The sequence below is a fragment of the Chiloscyllium plagiosum genome, unplaced genomic scaffold (genome assembly GCF_037043375.1).
Source record: "Chiloscyllium plagiosum isolate Xiang-an unplaced genomic scaffold, Cpla_swu_hap1 HiC_scaffold_17, whole genome shotgun sequence".
Lineage (NCBI taxonomy): Eukaryota > Metazoa > Chordata > Chondrichthyes > Orectolobiformes > Hemiscylliidae > Chiloscyllium > Chiloscyllium plagiosum.
Window position 1 is genome coordinate 59,736,715 of NW_028270155.1, and position 21,927 is coordinate 59,758,641.

A 21,927-nucleotide genomic window follows, 5' to 3' on the forward strand; every position below is an offset into this window, starting at 1 on the left:
CTTGTCATCCAAAGATTCAGCTACAGTGCTGCAAAGGTCTCCTAAGTTTGGTTGTAGATGTCCATTCACCACTTTCTCATTATATATATAGATCTACAATAAGCAAAAGAATTTTTCCACATGTTTAAATGCAGTTTTAAGGCGGGTGAATTTTGTTTATTTTTACATTTAAAACGTACAGAATTACACACTGTTTATAGCTGCAGATTATATTTTAGCCTGGATTTTTTTTCTGTTCATTTACAGCATGTGGACATCGCTGACCAGGCCCATCCCTAAATACCCACAGGCCAGTTAAGAGTCAACCACATTGGTATTGATCTGGAATCACACAAAGGCCAGACAAGTAAGAACAACAGTCACCTTCCTGACTTTTTCCAGGTTTCATGATCATCGTTGTATTCTCACTTTTATTGAATTCAAATTTCACCATCTGTCACAGTGAGATTTAAATCTGGGTTTCCATATTAATAGTCCATGATAATATCACAAAGCTATCACCTCTTGAATGCATTTGTAGTGACAGTGAAATTATCAATGTTTACTAGTATTAATAGAATCAGCGGCACAGTGGCTCAGTGGTTAGCACCGCTGCCTCACAGCACCAGGGTCCCAGGTTCAATTCTAGCCTTGGGTGATTGTGCAAACTCCACACTGACATTCTCCCAGTGTCTGCGTGGGTTTCCTCCAGGTGCTCCAGTTTCCTCCCACAGTCCAAAGATGTGCAGGCAGGTAAATTGGCCATGCTAAAGTGCCCATTGTGTTAGGTGCATTTGACAGAGGGAAATGGGTCTGGGTGGGTTACTCTTCGGAGGGTCAGTGTGGACTGGTTGGGCTGAAGGGCCTGCTTCCACACTGTAGGAAATCTAATCTAATCTAATCATGCACAGTTAATGACAGAAATCCAGAAGCTTCTGTCAGTGCATCCTTCTTTCTGCACAGGGTGCACCAATGCAGTCCCCACAATTGGAAACACTTTCAAATCATTGATTTGACACTTCTCCACTATGCAAAGTTTCTTTTTAACAAATCATAAAGTACGCCTTGTTGAATAAGGTGAGATAGAGTTTTTAAAAATAGTGTACCGCGTCATGAATTTTGCTGATCAATCTCTTAGACCTTGAAAAGCTAATTTTATATTTAGTGGATTAATAAAGCTCTGCACTCAGTGATATGTTTTAGTAAATCTTGAAAGCAATCACTTTGCTTTTAAAAAAAGTGTTTTGATGGTTCACCTTCTACCTTGAACTTGTATTTCAAACATTCACTGCATTTTCTACAAAACGTTTGCTTTTTTCCAAACGTATTTCTTACAACGTCCTAGGCCACTTTTTAAAGTTTAGCACATATCACACTGGATCTGAAAAGACTACATGCATCTGAAGAAACATCTGTAGACATATCTCAAGACAAATTTAAACCATGTGAAAATTACTAAGTTAATTGCAAACTTTCCTTTTAGCAAAGACTAGTGCGAACCTTCAAACATGTTCCTGACATTAAAAGTGAATATTTGCACATATAAATAACGTATACACACCTGCCGTGCATATGCCACTTCCACACTGTCCATTGCACTCCGTCCTGGTGGTCCCATTTCACTGACAAAACTTGGCTGTTAATAAAAAATAAGAAACATAAACAAAGCTTTACTAAAGCAAAACAAGTTTTTCATCACCAACCAGAAACATTTTTTTTTAAATGAATGAATTCTTATTCTGTCCTCTTAATTTTGGATTAATAAATGAGAGCCTTTTCTAAGATTAGCAATAATGTATCACTACACTGCTCTTGTAGGTCATCACCTTTTATTGTTGACCGTCATTGCTCCTCTCCAAATCTAAGTAATCTTTGAGGCAAATCTCACAGAAATGAGCAAAAGCATGAAAACTGATCCACACTTCATGTTTACATAAACTGTAAGATGCAAGATACAAGACACTGCAACTTAGCTCAAAACATCACCTAACATCCACACATTTGTTAACAAAAGGTCACTTGATAGGCAACAGAGGTACAGGATGTTGGGCAATTATCTTTCCTTTCATAGCCAGAACATAGCGTCATCCACTATAGCAATTTAGTGGTGGCCGCAGGAGATACCAGCTTGCTCGTCACAAGCAGGGAATTGATGTGATGTCTACAGTTCACTGCTACCTTTATTTACTCTTATTAGGAAGGATTTGCTTAATTAGCATTTTAGCTGCTTAAACAAATTCAATGTGAAAAGAAGAGGTAAATACCTTTGTTACAATTTTACGTGAAGGATTTGCACACAAATGTATTATTAATATCAATTCAATTTTGACATAACAGATGCAAAGAGTTAGCTAGATGCATTATTTTCAATATATCGTAAATGAGATTTTCTTGCCTATCTTCATTTTTGTGTGGATGTATCATAAAAGCAGAACGACACAGCTTCGGGGACAAAATACTTTATCACAATAAATTGTTTAAAAGTATACCTGAAGATTATCAAAAATGAGAAGAATGGCTCAGAGAGTATTAATTTTGCAACAAGTAACTTATCGCCAATCTCCCAGTGCTTTTCCACCATCGACAAGGCACAAGTCAGGAGTGTGATGGAATATTCTCATCTTGTCTGGTTGGATGCAACTCCAATAACACCACCAAGGACCAAACCATCTGCTTGATTGGCATCCGATCCGCAAACATTCCAGCTCATTACTTCCACTATCAACGCACAGCGGATACCATCAGCAAACAGCTTCGATTTTGAACTACATCAACGTTTCTTCACAGTCATTGGGTCAAAATCATGGAAACTCCTTTCTTAACAACATAGTAGGTATATCTATATCCAAAGAACTACAGCAATTCAAGGCGGCAGCTAGCCACCACCTTCGCCCAGGCAATTAGGAATAGGCCCAGCCAGATGAATGCCCTCATCCCATGTAGGAATAAATAAGTAAACAAAATCATGACTCTTAGTGTGGAATTAAAAGCATCTCTTACTTTACGTCCTAAATTTCTCAAGCTACCTCTCAACTTACCTCTGCTTCCTGAGTGAAGTCAAGAGCATCCTCCCCTGATGTCAGAAGTGTATGGAGGATCTTCTGTTTCTCATGTTCCCATTCCACCAGCATGGACTCCCAGTGATACTTCTCTGCCATTGCAAACGTCTGTCAAAATATATATGCAGTCAACCTACAGGTGTGATTTCAAGTTAAACTTGAACAGTAAAACCCAATTTCCACTTATGATTTTCCAACCTTTAAGCACAATTTATGAGAAATTGCAGCAGAATAATACTCAATCGTAGGAAGTTATTTTTCACGGAAGTTGGAAATCTGTGCAAGTACATTTAACCTGCAAGATTGAGACGTTCAAACTCCTGAAATGAAGTGAGAACCAGACCAATGTTGTCCGCTTCATAAAAATCTAAAAACCATAAACATAACAATTTAGAAGACCTACAGAATTAAAACATAATAGCAATGCAGTATCAAATTTCAAAGTTGGATTTTAAAATAAATCTGTTTGAATGAATGTTTTGGTTCAATGATAACCTCATTGGGACACATTTAACTACCATCAGTAACCTTGCTGGCATGTCAGAAAAATTAGTCATTGATCGGACAGTGAAAATCTAGTTGAATGGTGAAGCAGGCTTGAGGGACTGAACAGCCTACTCCTGTTCCCAACCTCCTGGGAAGTACGTCTTCACAATCAGAATACAGAATAACTTTCGGGAGACAGTAGTAATGTAAAAGCCTGGAGTAATTAAAGAGGCAGTTGGATGCAGCAAGATTGCGGATTCTTCAGGAAGGCAGGGTGAGCTAGATGGGCTAAATATTGAATCCAGTCATTCAAAAACAAATATTTCTCTTTTTACACTAACAAATATTTTGATCTATGAGTTTTAACAAGATATTTCCTCTTAGCATTTCTTTTTATCTCAAAGCAGAATGAGTTCATTGAAGAAAATACCAGTACACCGTCATAATGCTCAAAAAGATTTTTTTGAGCTTTTCCATTCACCCATGCTTCTACAAACTTCAAAAATATAAATCACAGCCAGGGGTTTTCTTACAACTGTTCTATTTTATTTAATTTAGTTGGCCAATAGGTTTTGCACACCTGCTATCCTCCAAATTTGATAGAAAAACCGAGCTGTTATCCATTTACATCAAATACGCCCTAACTTCTCTCTCTCTGGTTATTGTAGAGAAAATTCTGCATAGATTGCATCAGTAGTGAAAATACCCAAATAGTGCAGCAAAAACTGATTATTCCTTTACCAAACGAAGTAGTTATGTTTTTTTAAAAAAATCACAAATTCAGCACATTTTACTTTCCATTCATTTTACTTCATTTGCAATTCTCAATTTCTGCTATTTTCTGGTTTGAAAGCTACAGTTTTAGTACAGGGATGCTAATCTGAATAGTAGAATTAGAATTCAGAGATACATTATAAAATATGATAAAAGTCTACAGTTCTAACCTGGTTGAGTCAAGAAACAACTTGTGGTGAGCATTTTGGATTTCTCCACTGCTGTGATCTATTCATATTAAAGTTGTGCAGTAAACATAATTTAACCCAACAAACCAGACGCTACATCAAATTTTAATTTATGTGATCAATAAACTAATTTTTACAGTTGGATTAATGATTCCAGGACACAAAACTTCAACTTAAATGTTCTGAGGAAGGATCACTTGACCTCAACTCCAATTTCTCTCTACAGATGCAGCCAGATCTGCTGAGTTTTTGCAGAAATTTCTGTTTTTTTTTCTGATTTAGAGCATCCACAATTCTTTTGGTTTTTATTCAATTTAAATGTTAATTTATTCACAAACCAGTTTCCACACACCAAGCACTGTTACCGTCAGTGTCAGAAAGCAAGGATTCTTGACAATATGAGCTTCAATCCTACAAACATTTGTGACTAATACCAAAGGGTACATATATGTGTGAGGAGTGCTGGGAGCACCCTTTTAACTATATGATCCATTAAAAAAAAGAAACAGCACCCTTCTCAGGGAGATGGTAGTGTAGTGATAATACAACTAGACTAGTGACTCAGAGGGCTAGGTTAATACTCTGAGAACAGGGATTCAAATGCCACCATGGCAGCTAATAAATCTGGTTTTGAAACCTAGTCTCAGTAATGGAACTATAAATGATTATTACAACCCATTTAGTTCACTATCCTTTAGGGAAGGAAATCTGCTATCCTTGTCCTGTCTGTCCTAGGTCTGGAACAGCAGCATTATGGTCAACGTTCAACTCCAAGCCACTCTGTTATAAAGGGTGATAAATACGGTCTTTGCCGATGATGCTCACATCATCTCAAAAGAACAACAAAAATTTTAAATGCCTAAAGTATACTATTTAACATTTTAGTGACAATGTCAAAACCCTGGATTTCATATTAAAATCAAAATTTAACTCAAATTAGTTCATACTTTAGCATGGAGATGATTTGTGGCCACATTTCAATCTGATACCCAAAACAAACTTTGTCTCTAAATTAGATGAACCAGACTGCATGTCAATACAGAGAATTATAAACGCAGGCTCTCCAAATGGATTTTATAAAGTTATTTAATTGCTGTCTTAGCAAATATATGTGGTTAGTGGTCCTGCAGGTGGTGAATGAATTGTTCCATTTAAACCTCAAATTGCTCTGCACGTCTTTAAAGATCAATTAGAAATATTAAAAGTAAAATAGTCAACCAACCTTGACACCAAATTGACAATTCAACAGGAATGCCTGATTTTTATTCTTGCACTTCTAACAGTATTTTACTGATCAACTTGCTTTCTAACTTGGAGAAAATTAGGTTCAAAGCCTGTTGGAGTTTTGATCAGCATGATGCCACCATATTTCTATGCAAAACTGGTGTTCTTATGAATTGCCCATTATGAATATTCCAATAACTTTAATATTCAATAGAATTGTTACATTTTATTTGGTGTTGCTCTCAAATACTCCACTATTGACAAAGTTCAGTTACCATTACAGACATAACCAATGCAAAACTCTGAAGGACACACATTACAGCCCTGGAAATATTCAACATTTCTGTAGAGGGAGAAACATACAATAGTCTAAACTGTCTCTTTTGTTTTGCTAAGTGTCATTTTCAGAGAGCTGTATGAAAAATGTCCTCTCATGGCCTCTAGTCATTTAATATTTCAGTGGCCATCTCGTTCTTTACTCATCAAGGCTCCACTTTCAATTGTGTAGTCATTGTCGTGAGAGCTCTCACCACTGCTGGCATCTTTCTGTGTTCACATTGTGACAGCTATTTTGAAAACCCAGCTCCACAGCATTTAGCCACTGCAAGCAGGAACTGGCCTTCACACACTATGCTACTCTAACATTATTAGCAGGGGTGTGGCTGCGAAAGGGCAAGTTGACACCATGCTTTGCCAACCGGGACCCGGAGTCCTTGCTGGACTAGGTGGTGGAGAGGAGAGCCATACCTTCTCCTCCAGACTTCCAAAGAAACCTACACCAAACTCGCTCAGCTTGGAGATAGCCAGCCACTCTAGTAAATGCAGTCTCTACAGTGAAAGAACACCCAGCAATGTCTAAAAAGGATCACTGACTTTCTGTGTTCTCCAAGTGTAAATGCCACCATCCTCTCTGCCGTTTCACATTCATTAAAGCACGGTCACTGCACACACTTCCCATCTAAGGTGAACAGTTTGCTGCTCATAATTGCATGTAGCATCTCCATTTTACAGCTCTCACCTACCTCAGCCACTCTGTTGTACCTCAACACTGGAAATGTTAAAACATTCTCCCCAAAAATTCTGTCAGACAGGCGGAGTTTTGCCAGCGTTCTCGTTTGTTGCTGCTATACTTCCTACACACTCACTGGCAACAACTCATCACCGTTCCTGCTGTTGCATTATCATGAACTACTCTTTCAGCCACTTTCATTTCACTCAATTCCTCTTCTCGTCTCATTCCAGGAGGCAATGCTGCACTATAGAGTGGAGAGAGTAGGCTGGGTGATATTAGCATCCTCACCCTCCACAAGGAAATCCCTGAAGTGGATCAGGACCACTATTTTCTCTTCCCTTATTCTCTTGCATAAGTGAGTGCCCTCTGTTCTCTTGTGCAGGTGCTAGCACAGCTTCAACCACAAAGAAGCTAGCTCCTTACCCCCATCAGTTTCTCTTCCACCTCAGAGAAAACAGCAACAGATCCTGCAGCCTCCATTAGTTCAGATACGTTCAACTCGCTGAGGTCCCTGGCCGAGTTGGATTCGGGGGCAGGTTCTGGTGAGCACACCTCTGGCTTGGTCCTGCAGCTGGAGGGTTACATTGACGCTGGAGGTCAGGCACTTGCTCAGGCCCAGGCCATCAATGTCCTGTGGCAGTAGTCTTTAATGACTTTGTGCAAGTGTGCAGACAGATTGTCACAGGTACAGCAGGCAGGTTTGTTGGAGATATTCTGTAAACTGGACCAATGTCTGGAGGAAGTGGGTACTGCAGATGCTGGAGATTAGAGTCAAGATTAGAGTGGTGGTGGAAAAGCACAGGTCAGGCAAAAGTCCTTCATCAGGAGTTTCTGATGAAGGGCTTTTGCCCGAAACGTTGATTTCCCTGCTCCTCAGATGCTGCCTGACCTGCTGTGCTATTCCACCACCACTCTGATCCTGACACCAAAGTCTGGAGGAGTCCACCAATGTTATCAGTACCAAACTGACTGGTACCAACCAGGCAGGCATATATCCTAACATCTCTATAAAGGGTGGTAGCTGCCATGTCAAGTCAGGTCCTGCAAAATGCGTAATGGCTGCCAGAAATGTACAGAGGAACCTTGATTATTCGGCATTCGATTAACCAAATTTCAGATTATCCGAACAAGATCACATGGTCCCGATGCGTGGCTAGGTTATCTGGCATTTGATTAACTGAATGAAATACTCCCTTCCCCTGTCCTTCAGAAAACTGAGGTTCCTCTGTACACAGAACTGCATTCCATTGCTCTAATCAATGGTACTCAGCATCAACAGCAAGTTGAAAGGGGCGACGAGGGACTTTAACCACATTCTAGGTGGCCCTTTATCTTGAGCTAAGGTGATTTCAGCAGACACTAGGACAGAGTAGGAAGCTCACACAGGCCCTTTCCAGAAGCCTTTTCTCAGAACATTCTAGATGAGTCACATCTCTCCATGTGAACCCTAACTGCAAACCCCAATCCTGTAGAAGTCACCAAGGAAACTAAGCCTGCATCTGTACAGAACATTCTCAGTGTCCACTAGCCACAAATGCCATGGGGCTGTTCACCCAAACCTTTCATGTCTCCGCCCCAGCTAGATGCAGCAGGATGGCAAGGGAAAAAAAAGCCCTCTGAAGACACACAGACAGCATGGGGATAGTTCTTATCTCTAGAAATATATATGCAGCTTAGTCACTGTGTGACGGACTGTCATTTTAGCTTAAGGACCTGGTTAACTAGATTCTATATCACCGTTGAACCAGATGATCGCACATCCCATTGAGGATAGAAGTTATAGTGGTAAGATGTTGCTCATCTCTGAACAGCATTCTGGACAGCAGCAGATATTATACATCTTACATCCCACATCCCTTACGTTCACAATACTGCCAAGACCTAGCAATTTTAACAAGGAGACACCAATATCAAAGTTAACTTGAACACCTTGTAATAGGCCCTTGCCTCCATTTGTTGCTTGGTTGGGATTTGGTGGAAGAGTGCATGTTGTCCAGGTCACATTCTTGTGTGCGAGTCCCAATCTCCACCTTCAAGTCAAGAGTCCCCACCCACCCTTCATGCCAATCTTATATTTGCAGTTGCTACTTCACAGTCATTATCGCCTCCACTTCAGAGTGTAACAACACTAATTCCCACACTTGAATTTCCTACTTCCTGCTACAAAGCATGGACTTGACCCCGATAATTCCTCCTGACATGTGCTACCCAAACCAAATGGCCATGGCTTAGCTCTGAGACATCTCAGAGGGACTGCCCTGACTGACCACTGACTGGCGACTCTAATACTCCTCAGACTGACTGGGCCTGATTCGCAGGTCAGATCATGGCCCAAACTATGGACTAGAAAATATTAGGATCCTGATCAGATCAAACACCACATTAACAGCAGCAAAACCCCTGGGTGGAATTCAACTGAGTGTAGCCACACCCTCAAATGATCACAGTCCCCATCACTCAATTAAGGACTGCTCCTTTACAACTTTCAGTCATGCCCCTTTAGCTAAAGCACATGCAGAGCATTTATTATGGAAGCAGCAGGCACATGTTGTAAGTGTGATATCTTTCCTGAAGAAGGGCCTGTGCCCGAAACGTCGAATCTCCTGTTCCCTGGATGCTGCCTGACCTGCTGTGCTGTTCCAGCAATAAAGTTTCAACTTTGATATCGATGTAAGACTGTGCCATATAGCAACATGGTCACTCTCTTGACTACTTGGTGATATCAATCACAACAAGGCAGCTGCCTTTCTACCTGTGCTAAGAAGCAAGTTAATGCAGAAATAGTGAGCCTCTATGTTCTGAAATGAAGCAGCAATGTGCTAAAAGATAAGGTAGACATGATGAGAATTTCCAAGTGCAGAGTCAATGATTACTAAGAAAGCCAGCTACGATGTGCCCTGTTCAGGTGCACAAGATGGCCATGTGTGTGGAGTGGCCTGGCTGGAACTCTGCAAGATGAGTGCCCATGGGCTTCAAAATGCAGTGGTGACATGCTGAAGTGCCTCGAGTTAATCCAAGACAATGATGTAGGAAGGCTGGCGATTTGCTACGGCCGACTTCTGTGAACAAAGAGTACAGACAGTCAATGGCCATGGAGATACTGCTGAACAAAGCTGAAGATGGAAATCCAGAAGGGCAAGCAGTCAGCTGCATCTTGAAGGTAACCAGTCTGACTTTCCAAGTTGAAAATTACTGCCATCTAGTTTCTCACCAGCGCCCTGAGACAACTGCAAATTACATATAAATGAGGTGGGAATGCAGATGAGATATAAATACTTGAAATAAGGACCTTGTCACTAATGAGTAAAATTCTCACCTCGTCATTAAAACCTGAAGGGAAAAATGAGACTATTGCTGTTGAGGATTGGCGTTTTCCCAATCTCAGTTCTTCCTGTAGCCCAAGCCTTCTAGAGCTGGGGATACTTGATCAAATGTTTCAAATTGAACATGACTCTCTCCCTCCATCACAAATGATATCCAGCCCAACTATTCCTTTCACTGTGGTGTCACATCGTCTAAGACTAACTTTTATTTTTGACTTTTCAAAAGTAAAAATGAGTACCATTGATCACATAACCTTCCGATGGTACTCAAAACAAGGTGAAAATCTGGCTACACTTGGAAGTAAACCAAAGGACAACAATGCTCATCCTTACAATAGGCCATGAACATGCAGAAAATGAGAAGTAGCACTAATCAATATTAACATATCCTTTCAACATCATAGCTGTGTGCATTCAGCTCACAGTATTAGGAAGGGCACTAATTAAATTGCGGTGAAAATTACATCATCTGCTAAACTACATAATGGGAGGTTGTTCAAGTTGAATCATTTTCAAAAAAGTCAAACCCTGAAAGACGTGACTCGGCGACAGCCAATAATCCCATTTTTGGGAAAGATTGTTTTTTGCAGTTATCAGGGCATGACTTCCAATCACAGTTGCACTGCAGACCCACAGCTGCTAAATTAGGATTGGGACGCTAACAGATTCCAATACAAATAATATTGGCTGTAATAACTCAGGAAGCCTGACTGGAAAGGATTTTTTTTGTAGAACACCAAAATAGAGATACTATTTATGGCATACACAAGCTAGTCGCTGAGTGGGACAGACAGTTCTGTAGACCCATAGCTGGGTCTGCTTAATAGTTTTTTAAAATCAATTGGTTTACAGACGTTATTACACACTGCAGGAGCAGGTGGGACTTGAACCCAGGCTTCCTGATTCAGGTGTATGAACACCACCACTGCACCACAAGAACCCACTGTGTCAGCTTCATATTCCTTTTTTTCCTCAAAAGATCTGGAAGTATTATCACACAAAACCAAACAACTTCCCACCACCAAAACATTTTTGTTTGTTTTTAATTATTAACCATCACTAATAATCACCCGTGCAGCCAATTAGAAGTTTACATGCAAAGGCAATTATGGGCAATGCAGGCCATCAAAAGTGAGGGGGAAACTGCTAAGGAGAGCAGGAAGGGACTAAACCAAAATGGAATTCGAGTGGGAAGTAAAGCACTGTATCCCCTGTAGTGCCCACCTTGCTGTAAAGACATCAAGAACACTAATGGATATTGCATGCTCCCTCTCCAGGGACACCCATGTATAAACATAACTGCAAAACAGGAGCAGTCACTGGGTCTGTTTTTTTTTAAATCAATGTTTCTAATCAATTTGTTCACAAATGTTATTACACACCTCTGGAGCAGGTGGAACTTGAACCCAGGCCTCCTGACTCAAAAGGTAGGGAGACTACCATTGTACCACAAAGGATTCAAGTAACAAGTTATAGCAGGGCTGCTGCCAAGGGAACTCACTAACAAGCTCCAGAAGGACATTAATTAGCGACCCTCCTTATAGGAATCATCATGACCCTCTTGTGGCATGGTATCATCCCTATCCCTGGACTGGGAGGCCCATGTTCAGGTCCCACCTGCCCAAGAGTTCAAGAGTATCTCTGATAAGTTGATTCGAAAAACAGGTTAAATTAAAACTGTCAGGGTTATCACAAAGATTCCCATTGGAATCAAATCTGAAGACTGGCTAGCTAATTCAAGCACTTACAAAGCAATGAGCTCCAGCTCTTTATGAATGAGAAACAATGATCACAATATTGGAGATCAGATTTACACGAGTACCTTTTGAAACTGCTCCCAAGCACATGAACTCTGAAGCCAATCACAGGGCACCCCAGATCTTCTTAAAACTTTGGGTCAACTGCATTAATTGCCTCTTGGATTGTCATACAATTTTCACCTGCAAGATACTGGACTTCCATTCAATTATTTCAAAACCACATCACAGAATCCCCATAGGATGGAAACAGGCCATTTGGCCCAATATGTCCACACCGACCCTCCGAAGAGTATCCTACCCATTCCCCGACCTATGCACATTCCTGAACACAATGGGCAATTTAGCATGGCCAATTCACCCAACCAACACATCTTTGGACTGTGGAAGGAAACCGGAGCACCCGGAGAAAACCCATGCAGACACGGGGAGAAGGTGCAAACTCCACACAGACAGTCGCCTGAGGCTGGAATCGAACCCGGGTCCCTGTGAGGCAGCAATGCTAACCACTGAGCCACCATGTTGACCTGATGGTATTCCAAAGAAAGATCACCGGTCTGAACCATGAACTCTCTTGCCCTCACTGCAGTTACTGCCAATTCATGGTAATTACATTTTCTGTTTTTATTGATGAAATCATGGTGAATAAAAGCTTTTCTTTTACATCTTGTGGAGCATGGCAAAAATATATTCCTTTCTGTTTTAACTTCCACTCCAATACCCATCGGTCTCCAGTTATCTATTAAAGACATAAAACGGTGATACTCTATGCATCTTCTACTGGAGGATGAGATTTACGATGTGCAGCTTCAGGAAATCTAACATCAGTCTACAGTTGAGCACTGCCATCACAGATCTACTGAAAAACAATTTATTTCAACTTCATGAAGGAACAGTGCAGCCCATTGGGTGTCCTTTATTCCCAAATTTTACACAGCACAAATTTATTGTTCAGCAAAAGTGCTGAATCTGAAATGGTAATAAGGACAGATTACAGATCAATGGTATAGAGTTACTACATGAAGGATATAACACCCACTAAAGTTCTGGTTAATTAATCTGATATTTTATTGCTTATCCGTTCACGCATGCTCATAAGCTGCTTAAAAATAAACATGATTTGGAGATGCCGGTGTTGGACTGGGGTGTACAAAGTTAAAAATCACACAATACCACGTTATAGTCCAACAGGTTTAATTGGAAGCACACTAGCTTTCGGAGCGACGCTCCTTCATCAGGTGATTGTCACCTGATGAAGGAACGTCGCTCCAAAAGCTAGTGTGCTTCCAATTAAACCTGTTGGACTATAACCTGGTGTTGTGTGATTTTTAAAAATAAATATTCCATTTAATTGAAATAAATAAAACCCACTTTTAATCCATTGTATCACAACCCATCAACATTTGTTGAGACAATATTAAAAAATCCCCATTTCTTAGAACAGGACTTTTTGTTGAGGGATGATTCCATGGGTGGTGAAGGGATGTAGCCATTTGTCAGGTGAAGGTTGTGACTGTCAGTGTTAGTATTTAGAAGGACATGTTAACATAGAGGGATTAGTTAAGTACCTTTGATCTAAACTTTCAAAAAAGAATTTAAAGTCATTGCCTAGATACTTATGCGGGTTTTTTTAAAAAAAATAATTATATGTAGTAACATTAGAAGATTAGCAGGAGGAGGCTTGGACCATTCAGTCCTTTGAGCTCACTCCACCATTCAATAAAATGACAGCTGATCTGAACGTGATTTTAAACATCCACTTTTACACTTTTCCCCCATACCCCTGGACTCCACTGTAAATTAAATATCTATCCAATTCAACCTTGAACATATTGAAGGTTCCACTGTTCACTGGGGAACAGAATTCCAAGCACCAAATCCACAAAGAAAACCTTCTCATCTCAGCATTAAATGGATGACTATTTTGTTTTAAATTGTGCCCCGCCTAGTTCTAGACTTTTCTGAAAAAAAAAAATGCTCTCAGCATTTAGCCTGTCAAGCCTCCTCAGAATTGTGTGTTTCATGAAGATGATCTTTCATTCTTCTAAACTCCAACAGGTAAAGGATCAACCTGTTCAACCTTTCCCTACAAGTCAACCTAATGAACCTTTTCTGAACTGATTTCAATGCAATTATACATGTCAGAAGTAAGGAGACTAAAGACTGCCCGTGATAGTCTAGAGTTCAGTCCCAACACTGCCCTTTACAGATATTGCAGGACTTCCAGACTTTTATATTCCACTTCCTCCTAATAAAGGCCAACATCGCATTAATGACTCACCTACATGCTGACTTTTTGAGATTCACGTTCAAGGACACCCATATCTATAGAACACTGTGATAGTTTCCAGTTCAATAATATTCTACTTTCTTATTCTTCCTGCCAAAAAGTGAATAACTAACCACATTTGCCCACATTATATGCCATCTGGCAATTTTTTTCCCATTCACTTAACCTATCTATATCTCTTTGCAGACTCTTTATAAGCTCACAACAAGTACTGCTGCATATCTTCGTAACATTAGCAAATATGGTTAGAATACAATCAGGTTCCTTTATCCAAGTCATTAATGGAGATCAAATAGTTGATGCCCAGCATGGACACTTTGGCTCATCATTACTAACAGCTTGCCTTCCTCAAAGTAACCCATTTACTCCAATTTCACGTACTAAAGCAAATTCTGCAGATTTCAGAAATCTGAAACAAACATGGAGAATGCTGAGCATCTCAACAGGTCTGCAGCATCTGGGTAAAGTACAACTATTCTTACATTAACCGGACTTAAAACTATAACAATTTTTCAACACAGATACTGCCAGATCTGCTGAGTTTCTCCAGCATGCTCTACGTTTACCCTAATTGCTTCCTGTATTCTATTGAGTCCTCCATCTAGAGTAACATATCACCCACAACATGCTGAGCTCAATGTATGCTGTAACCCTTTATCTGGAACCTTACCAAATTACTTTTGCAAATCAAATTGACAACAGTTACTGGCTGCTCTATCCAGCCTGCATATTACATCCTCAAAGAATTACAATAAACTTGTCAAACAATTACCCCTTCATAAAATGTGTTGCCTCTGATTATATTATGATCTTCCAAATGTCGTGTTACTACCTCTTTAATAATGGATGCCAGTATTTCCCCAATCATATATGTTAAGCTAATATAAATGTTAAAGTAGCATAAAATGCATATGTAATATAAGACAGGGATATCATGCTAAAACTATAGAAGACATTAGTTAGATCACAGCTAGAATATTGTCAACAGTTCTGGTTCCTTTATCCAAGGGAAGATACACTGGTATTGGAGATAATTCAGGAGAGGTTCACTGGGTTGACCTGGGGAATTTTCTTACGAGGTGAGATGGAGTAAGTCGGGCCTGTACTCATTGGATTTTAGAAGAATTGATAGGGATGATACAGAAGAGTTGTTTCCCCATTGGGAGAATCTAGGGCCACAGGGCATAATTTCAGAATATGGGACTGCCCGTTTAAAACAGAGACAAAGGGGATTTTATTTCTCTCAAACAGTAGTGAATCAGCATAATTATTCACTGCAGAATTCGGCAGAGGCTGTACATTCTAGATGGAGGTTGATTCCTTTACTGATTAAAAATCTAAGGTTATGGGATGAAGACTGGAAAGTGGAGTTGACTGTTTTATGGAAAGCCAATTCTATGATCTCTGCCAGCATAATTTCAATGAACGTGCACTGTTGGTTGACTGAGCATTATTTCTTATTCTAATTTTGTGCCAAGTAAAGGGGCTGCATTTATAGAAGGTCTCAATAGTATCTGATGCCAAGTCAACTGATAGGGTTTCTCCTCCACCCTGCTTTACTTTCTTTTTTTTTAAAAAAATTGTGTATAGCTCAGCGAGGGCTCCTGCGTGTTCAAGCAGCTAAGGTGTTGTCAATCAGTCTCAGCAGCACCTACCTCTCCCCATAGGGCTGCTGAGGTCACAAATCAGCTGATCCTCTAATTAGACTGCCAGCAATGGGAGCTCACCCAGAGTCTTTAATAGGACCATAAGCACAAACAAGGTGCTGGCTAATCAGGAGGCTGTGGCTTGGATGATGATTACACTGATCTTGCTGGTGTCTGGCATGGGTTTGGAATACCCTTTTGGTCATGACTTCAAGGTCCCAACGTCCAAGGAAAGATGCAATATTGGTAAGAAACACAAAATTGTTGTGTTCTACTAAAAACGTGCTGACAAAATAAATGAGACAAATTGAAAAAGGCCAAACAGGTTTTTATTAAAAACAAATCTTAAATTTTTAGCATCTTTGACACTGAACCTAGTCATGGCAGCAAGAGTTCTGCAACTGACTTGAAAATGTTTAAAGACCGGGAATGAGAAAGACTTCAAGACAAGTCAATAGCTTTTAGCTCTCTGGCGACCCCTGCTGGAAAGTACACTTGCATGGATGCATGAAATAAGGAAACACTGGGCTTAGTTACGATGCCACTCAGCGGATCAATATTTTCTCTGCACACAAGAATGACAACTTGACTCAGCTTTCAAAAGGCTAACAAGTGCCAGTCAAAGCATGCCAGTAAGAGCAAGACAGCTGTTGGAGAGGAAGGATCAGAAATATTCTGCTTTAACACAGCCATGCCAGTAACAAAATGAGGCCATTAAAGATATTTCAAATCCTGTGTCTATAATTTGGAAAATGAAAATATCAAACAACAAAATTCAGCTAAATTTGATTTCATTGAATTATTAAATGTTTAAAAATCAGCAAAGTTCACTAAACTTTACTTAATACTTAAATTTCACAATTTTATTAACAGAGACTGAACTGAAGTGTTAAAGAATGTGGCAATATTCACTTTCAAACATTACCACGTTCCAACCTGTTGTCTCTTTCATACACTGTATTACAAGTGGTTTTGAATATCTCCAAAGATTTTCAGACTCAATGTATTAAATTTAGTGAAAGGAAACAGAATTCATCCCTTAAATGAAGATGTCTAGGCCTTTGGCCCAACCAACTTCAACAACAACAATGTTACCTGAATGGAGCATTTCATCTATGAACAGCCTGATCAGCTTGGGTTGTTTTCTTTAAAGTAGTGATTGGAGGTTATAAAATTATAGACAAGGTGGATTGAAAGGAGCTGTTCCCCTTAGTTGAAGGCTTAAGAGAAAAGAGGCATACTTTTAAAAGTGTAAGGAAGAAAGTTTAAAGGAACGTGACGTACATAGATTCAACTGAAGGGCCTCTTCTCTACTTTATGATTTTATGAACAGTATAATTGTGTTGAATTAACAATTTACAATGCAGCAAGGACTTCATTTGCCAGCTCAAGTACAATATGGTGAGCCACCTAGAGACTTTATACAGAACTGAATGCTGCTGCCATAGACTAGACCGTGAGCTCATGCGCCACCAACCGCAGACACTCAAATCTTCAATCCTGCTGCTGTAATAGGATGTATCCATTATCATTCTACCAACACTGCCATTGTGTACAGTTTTAGATCTTCAAAATGGTTGCACACTGCATAACACAAGAATATAGCTCAGTTTGCAAAAAAAAGGGCCAAATCTTTTGATTCAAAAGTAAACCAAAATCAAGTTTATTTTGACATTACTATGAAAGATATTCAAGCTTAATCTTTTGAATGTAAGCCAAAACATTGTTATTTTATCAGAGGCCGAGAATAATTGAAAACATACATGGCACATATGTAGCCTCAAATTGTTTTGTTTTGACAGGTTGATCAATTCCAACAAAGTAGCATTTTGCAGTCTGATCGCCTTAATATACAGTATTAAAATGTTATAGCCAAATTTTATTTACCCTCTTCCTGGACTCTTCAATGGCTGACAGCAGTGCATTATCACGCTCATTCTTCAGAAAACCCTAGAGGGTAAAGAAAGTCACATCAATGCCAGTGCTTGAAATGCTGTCACACTAGGTTTCACCACGGTATGAACTAACAGCACATTGCTGCACAGTCTGCATAATTAGTAAATCCAGAGAAAGGTCTTAAAAAATCCATAGCATATTATCAACCTGCTGAAAGCAGTTATCCACAAACGCCTTGAACAATCTATTTCGTACACATTCTGCACAACGATGAAAAATTTAAAATTATATTCTGCTAAATCATTATTATTTGATAATGTAGCCCAATAGGAATGCTGAAATACCTTAAGAATTTAATCAGGGGTGCTTACCATTAAATTTATATCAGAGAGTTGTGAATTCAGTCTATTTAGACAACATATTCTGATCTATCACTTCATATTTGTAACAAAGTCATTCTGGCATGCACAAAATATTATTATGGAAAAATGAGGAGAAATGGCAGTTTCCCACAGCCCCTCTCTCTCTCTGCAGGCATCTCCTTAACCTGCATGAAAATATACTGTCAATGACAAGCGAAAAATAATTCTAATTAAATCTATCTTCTTCTTTGTCGTTTTTCACCCCGAAACTGTGCAGGGTGTCTTCATTCACTGTCCCCATTTCTTTGCAGCATGTGCTCAATGGTGCAGCAATCATTCAAAAGACCCCACCCCATCTCAGAAGTCTGTTGGACAATGACTTATGGCTTTGAATAGCAATTATAAAGGATAACACTGCAAAATTGTGGGATTTAAATTTACTGAAGGAAATGGTGATTTTAAATGACCACTTCTTCCATTTCAAAATATTAAGCACCAGATAAAATAACTTTAGTGCTCCATATCTTTATCAGTTTTGTACATTTCTAGGAAAATTGCAATGTGGAAATGCAAAAAAAAAAGTATTGGGTTAATAATTAATATAATTGCATGTTCTCCAAAAAAAATTTATCTACTCTAGTTCTTCCTTCATACAGAGGTAGTTTTTCTTTCTTAATCTTCCTAATATACTGGAAGCAAGAATGGAGAAATGGGTTCAAACTGCAAACAGGCAATATATGACGCAGTTACTTGACACACCCATGTCTTCAGAGTCAAGTCCTTTGAAACAATGGATAATTAGAATATGTTTGAATGGATACATTTTAAAACAAAAGGGAAGAGTGCAGACAAGACACAGAAGACAGTCACAATGCACAATCATATGTAGGCAAATAAAAGTTAATTACAAGCTTTAAATGACCATTTTACAAGCCCATACGCTAACAGTAATATTTTGTAATTCACATTTATAACCAACTAAATGGAGAACAAATTCAATTCAATTATTTCTTGCAGATGACTAAATGACACCAAGATTAATCAACTCTAAGTTATTGTCCATTTGATTATAATAAAAAATTGCCAAACATTTGCATTTGATTTTTCTAAATTATAAAAACATCTGAAACTGTTCAAACCTTGCATATTGTAACTCAATAATTAAAGTGAGATGATGCATTTCACACAGCTATTTCTTTGCAGAGTGCTGTTAAAATTAGAATTTTCACTGATGAACTTAAAGCTTAGGCAAATTTAAGAAACATCTTCCCGTTAGCTTTCCTAATTTACTAAACTGGGGAAAATAGTTCAGTACTAAAAATAAGAAACAAGCGACCACAGAGGAGAGCAAATTCAGCATTAGCAGTCTGAGCCTTCGGTACAGTTTACTTCTGTCCATTGGGGAAGACTGAGAAACAGGGAGAAAGTGAACAGATCACTTGAAGTGTATTAGGGAGCAGGATTAACACGACTGGTCTAGCATCCATACAGCTGCCATTTCCAGTTGTGAACAAGGTCGGACAAAGAATTGCTTTTAAAAGCTCTCAAAAGAATATGTCCCAGTGTTAAGCAGTTTAAAAATACTTAATTCAATTAGCCCATTATACTTATTAGTGAGTAAACTTCACGAAACAGAACAATTGAAAATGGAAACTGATAAGCATACGCATTACGAAGCTTGCGAATTCAGGCGCAGCATGACCCCACCCTAAATTAGCCATACATTGGTTCTTCGATGGTCAGAGCATAACTAAATACATTTAAAAATCAATTTCCTTACCTGGAGAATGAGACCGCTGTTTACATATATAAAGAAAAGGAATGTAAATGGGTTCAATGGATGCACCTGATGGAGTTTGTTCGCTCAGATATACTGCAATGCTCTACTTAATAATATATCTAAAGTACTCAAGGTTTTCTGGGATGCTTCATACTCCTGATCAATTTCTGATACTGTGTAACGTACATCTCATTGCTATAGATTCCCTTGTACAGCAAAAAGAGCACAAAGATTCTTAGAACTGTTGATACAGTCAACAGTCCAGGAGCATAAATAACAAGCAGCTCAGTGTCTAGGGAGCTGAAAATCAGCTGAGTCTATTTCAGGAGTGCATGCACCGCAGTTCACCCATTCCACAGCAGTGAAAAACATGCATTCTATAACCATCCAAGCAGTCTGAAGCTGGCTGCTCTGATGTGTGCTATGATTTTAGGGTTACACTGGATTTTTTTTTATTGTTAAAGGACTGTACCATATCAATTTGATGTGGGGGGGGGGGGGGGGGAAAAGAGGAGAGAGAGAGAGAGAGAGAGAGAGAATGTGGTGCGGGGAGGGGGGGGGGGGGGGGGAGGGAAAGAGGAGATGGAAAGATGATTCAAGCTTTTTCCCTCCTTTGGCCCACTGCAATTTATGCTAATGGGAATTTTTGATGACTTCCGACATCCTGCCTTGAAATCAGGCTAATAATCCTTTTAGCTGTCATGTTTTGTTAATGAGGTAAATGCGGCTGCAAAAATGAAGCAACACTGGGAGCTGTGCAATTTAATCACAGATGTGAAGCTATTTTCTTAAGCTAGCGTCCTTTATTAGCATATGTCATGAAGCACGGAGAGAAAATGTAGTGTTTTCTCCCTTCCCTTATCCAGTGGGAAGACTTACCAGCTTCCGCCATTTAAACAAGCAATATCACAAAAGTGTCGTTTCTAACTGCTAAGTGCAGACGAGAATCGCAGCAGAATTAATAGTCACTGCCCAAGTATGATACAGAGCACATTAATATGTTGTCATATGAGAACTTGATTGTGATTCCTTGCTAAAAAATAAATCAGCAGGGCACGCCACATTAAAATAACTGCACATTCTTGCGTTCGGTCTGCAATGATATTCTTTCTAATACTGCGGATATTGCAAAAATTAACCTTTATCATCAATGATAGATGACTGTACATTATTACACCAGATGCCTCAAGATAAACACAGTTATGTCAACATTTAAATTATGAATCAAAATTAAATATAAACTAAATCGGTAGTTTTATTTAGTGTAGATGCACATTACTTAGTATAACAAAAGGATCTCAGAGTACAGTCAAATTGCAGGTTGTCAATAGCCTAAATAGTGTCAATCAGGCTATTAAATGCTAATAAGAGTTTTTCAGGTCAAATGTGATATTTATGCTGAATCAGTTCGGGTTTAGCCAATAAAGCTGCAATTTTCCCAGTTACCCATTACTGGAATATTTTTATATAATGGTATTGTGGAAAGGTAAATAATAATGTCTTACATATCAAATGGAGGGTTGCATCTGGATCCAAAGCTATAGTGTCAAGATGCAAATTAAGAGCTAGTCTCAAATGACCAAAATTAGGTCAGGTTATTTGACACAAATCATGCAATGGCACTGTCAAATTGCAGAGAGCTACAGAAACTTCTACAGACAGCAGCACTCATTCAATGAAATCAAAATGAAGCAACTAACTACTGTACAGAGCTGGTAGAAGTCTTTTTTTAAGGTTGAAATTTACAATATTTATTTTAACCACTGAACTACTTCCGAGGTGAATGTCATGTTTTTAAAATTTGTGGAAAATGATACAACTCTCTTTTTGGTGTGAAATGTATTAACAATAATCTATTTTGATTTCCAGAAACTAGTGCAACTTAAAAATGTCCTGTAATTTGTGTATACTTTCTCATTCTCCATTAATTTGCAACAGCCAAACTAATTTTATTTATTAAATTATACTGTGAATCTTGCTGTGCAATTATTATGCAATGTCAGCAGTTTCTCAACTATGAAACCAGCAGCAAAGCCAGAATAATAGGTTTACTTTCCTAAAGACAGATTCAGAGTAAAAACTCAACAGGATTGGTTTCTGGGAGCATTAGGCACCAATTTAATATTAGGGTTCAGTTGCCAATGAATAGGA

General features: G+C 39.0%; 1 protein-coding gene across 4 annotated transcripts in view; it reads right to left on the minus strand.

The window, feature by feature from the left end:
- Positions 1-21,927, minus strand: part of nup93 (nucleoporin 93) — a 140,873-nt gene that overhangs the window by 26,653 nt on the left and 92,293 nt on the right. For 2 of the 4 annotated variants that reach the window (XM_087995972.1, XM_043707163.2), the window contains exons 4-7: positions 17,626-17,688; positions 3,018-3,146; positions 1,541-1,615; positions 1-93 (exon numbers count right to left, since the gene is read on the minus strand). In XM_087995972.1, coding sequence (XP_087852098.1) covers positions 1-93; positions 1,541-1,615; positions 3,018-3,146; positions 17,626-17,688 — 360 coding nt within the window. Of the gene's footprint in view, positions 94-1,540; positions 1,616-3,017; positions 3,147-17,625; positions 17,689-18,005; positions 18,029-19,776; positions 20,166-21,927 lie in introns of those variants that run through there. The other 2 variants (XM_043707164.2, XM_087995973.1) reach the window with 2 other exon arrangements.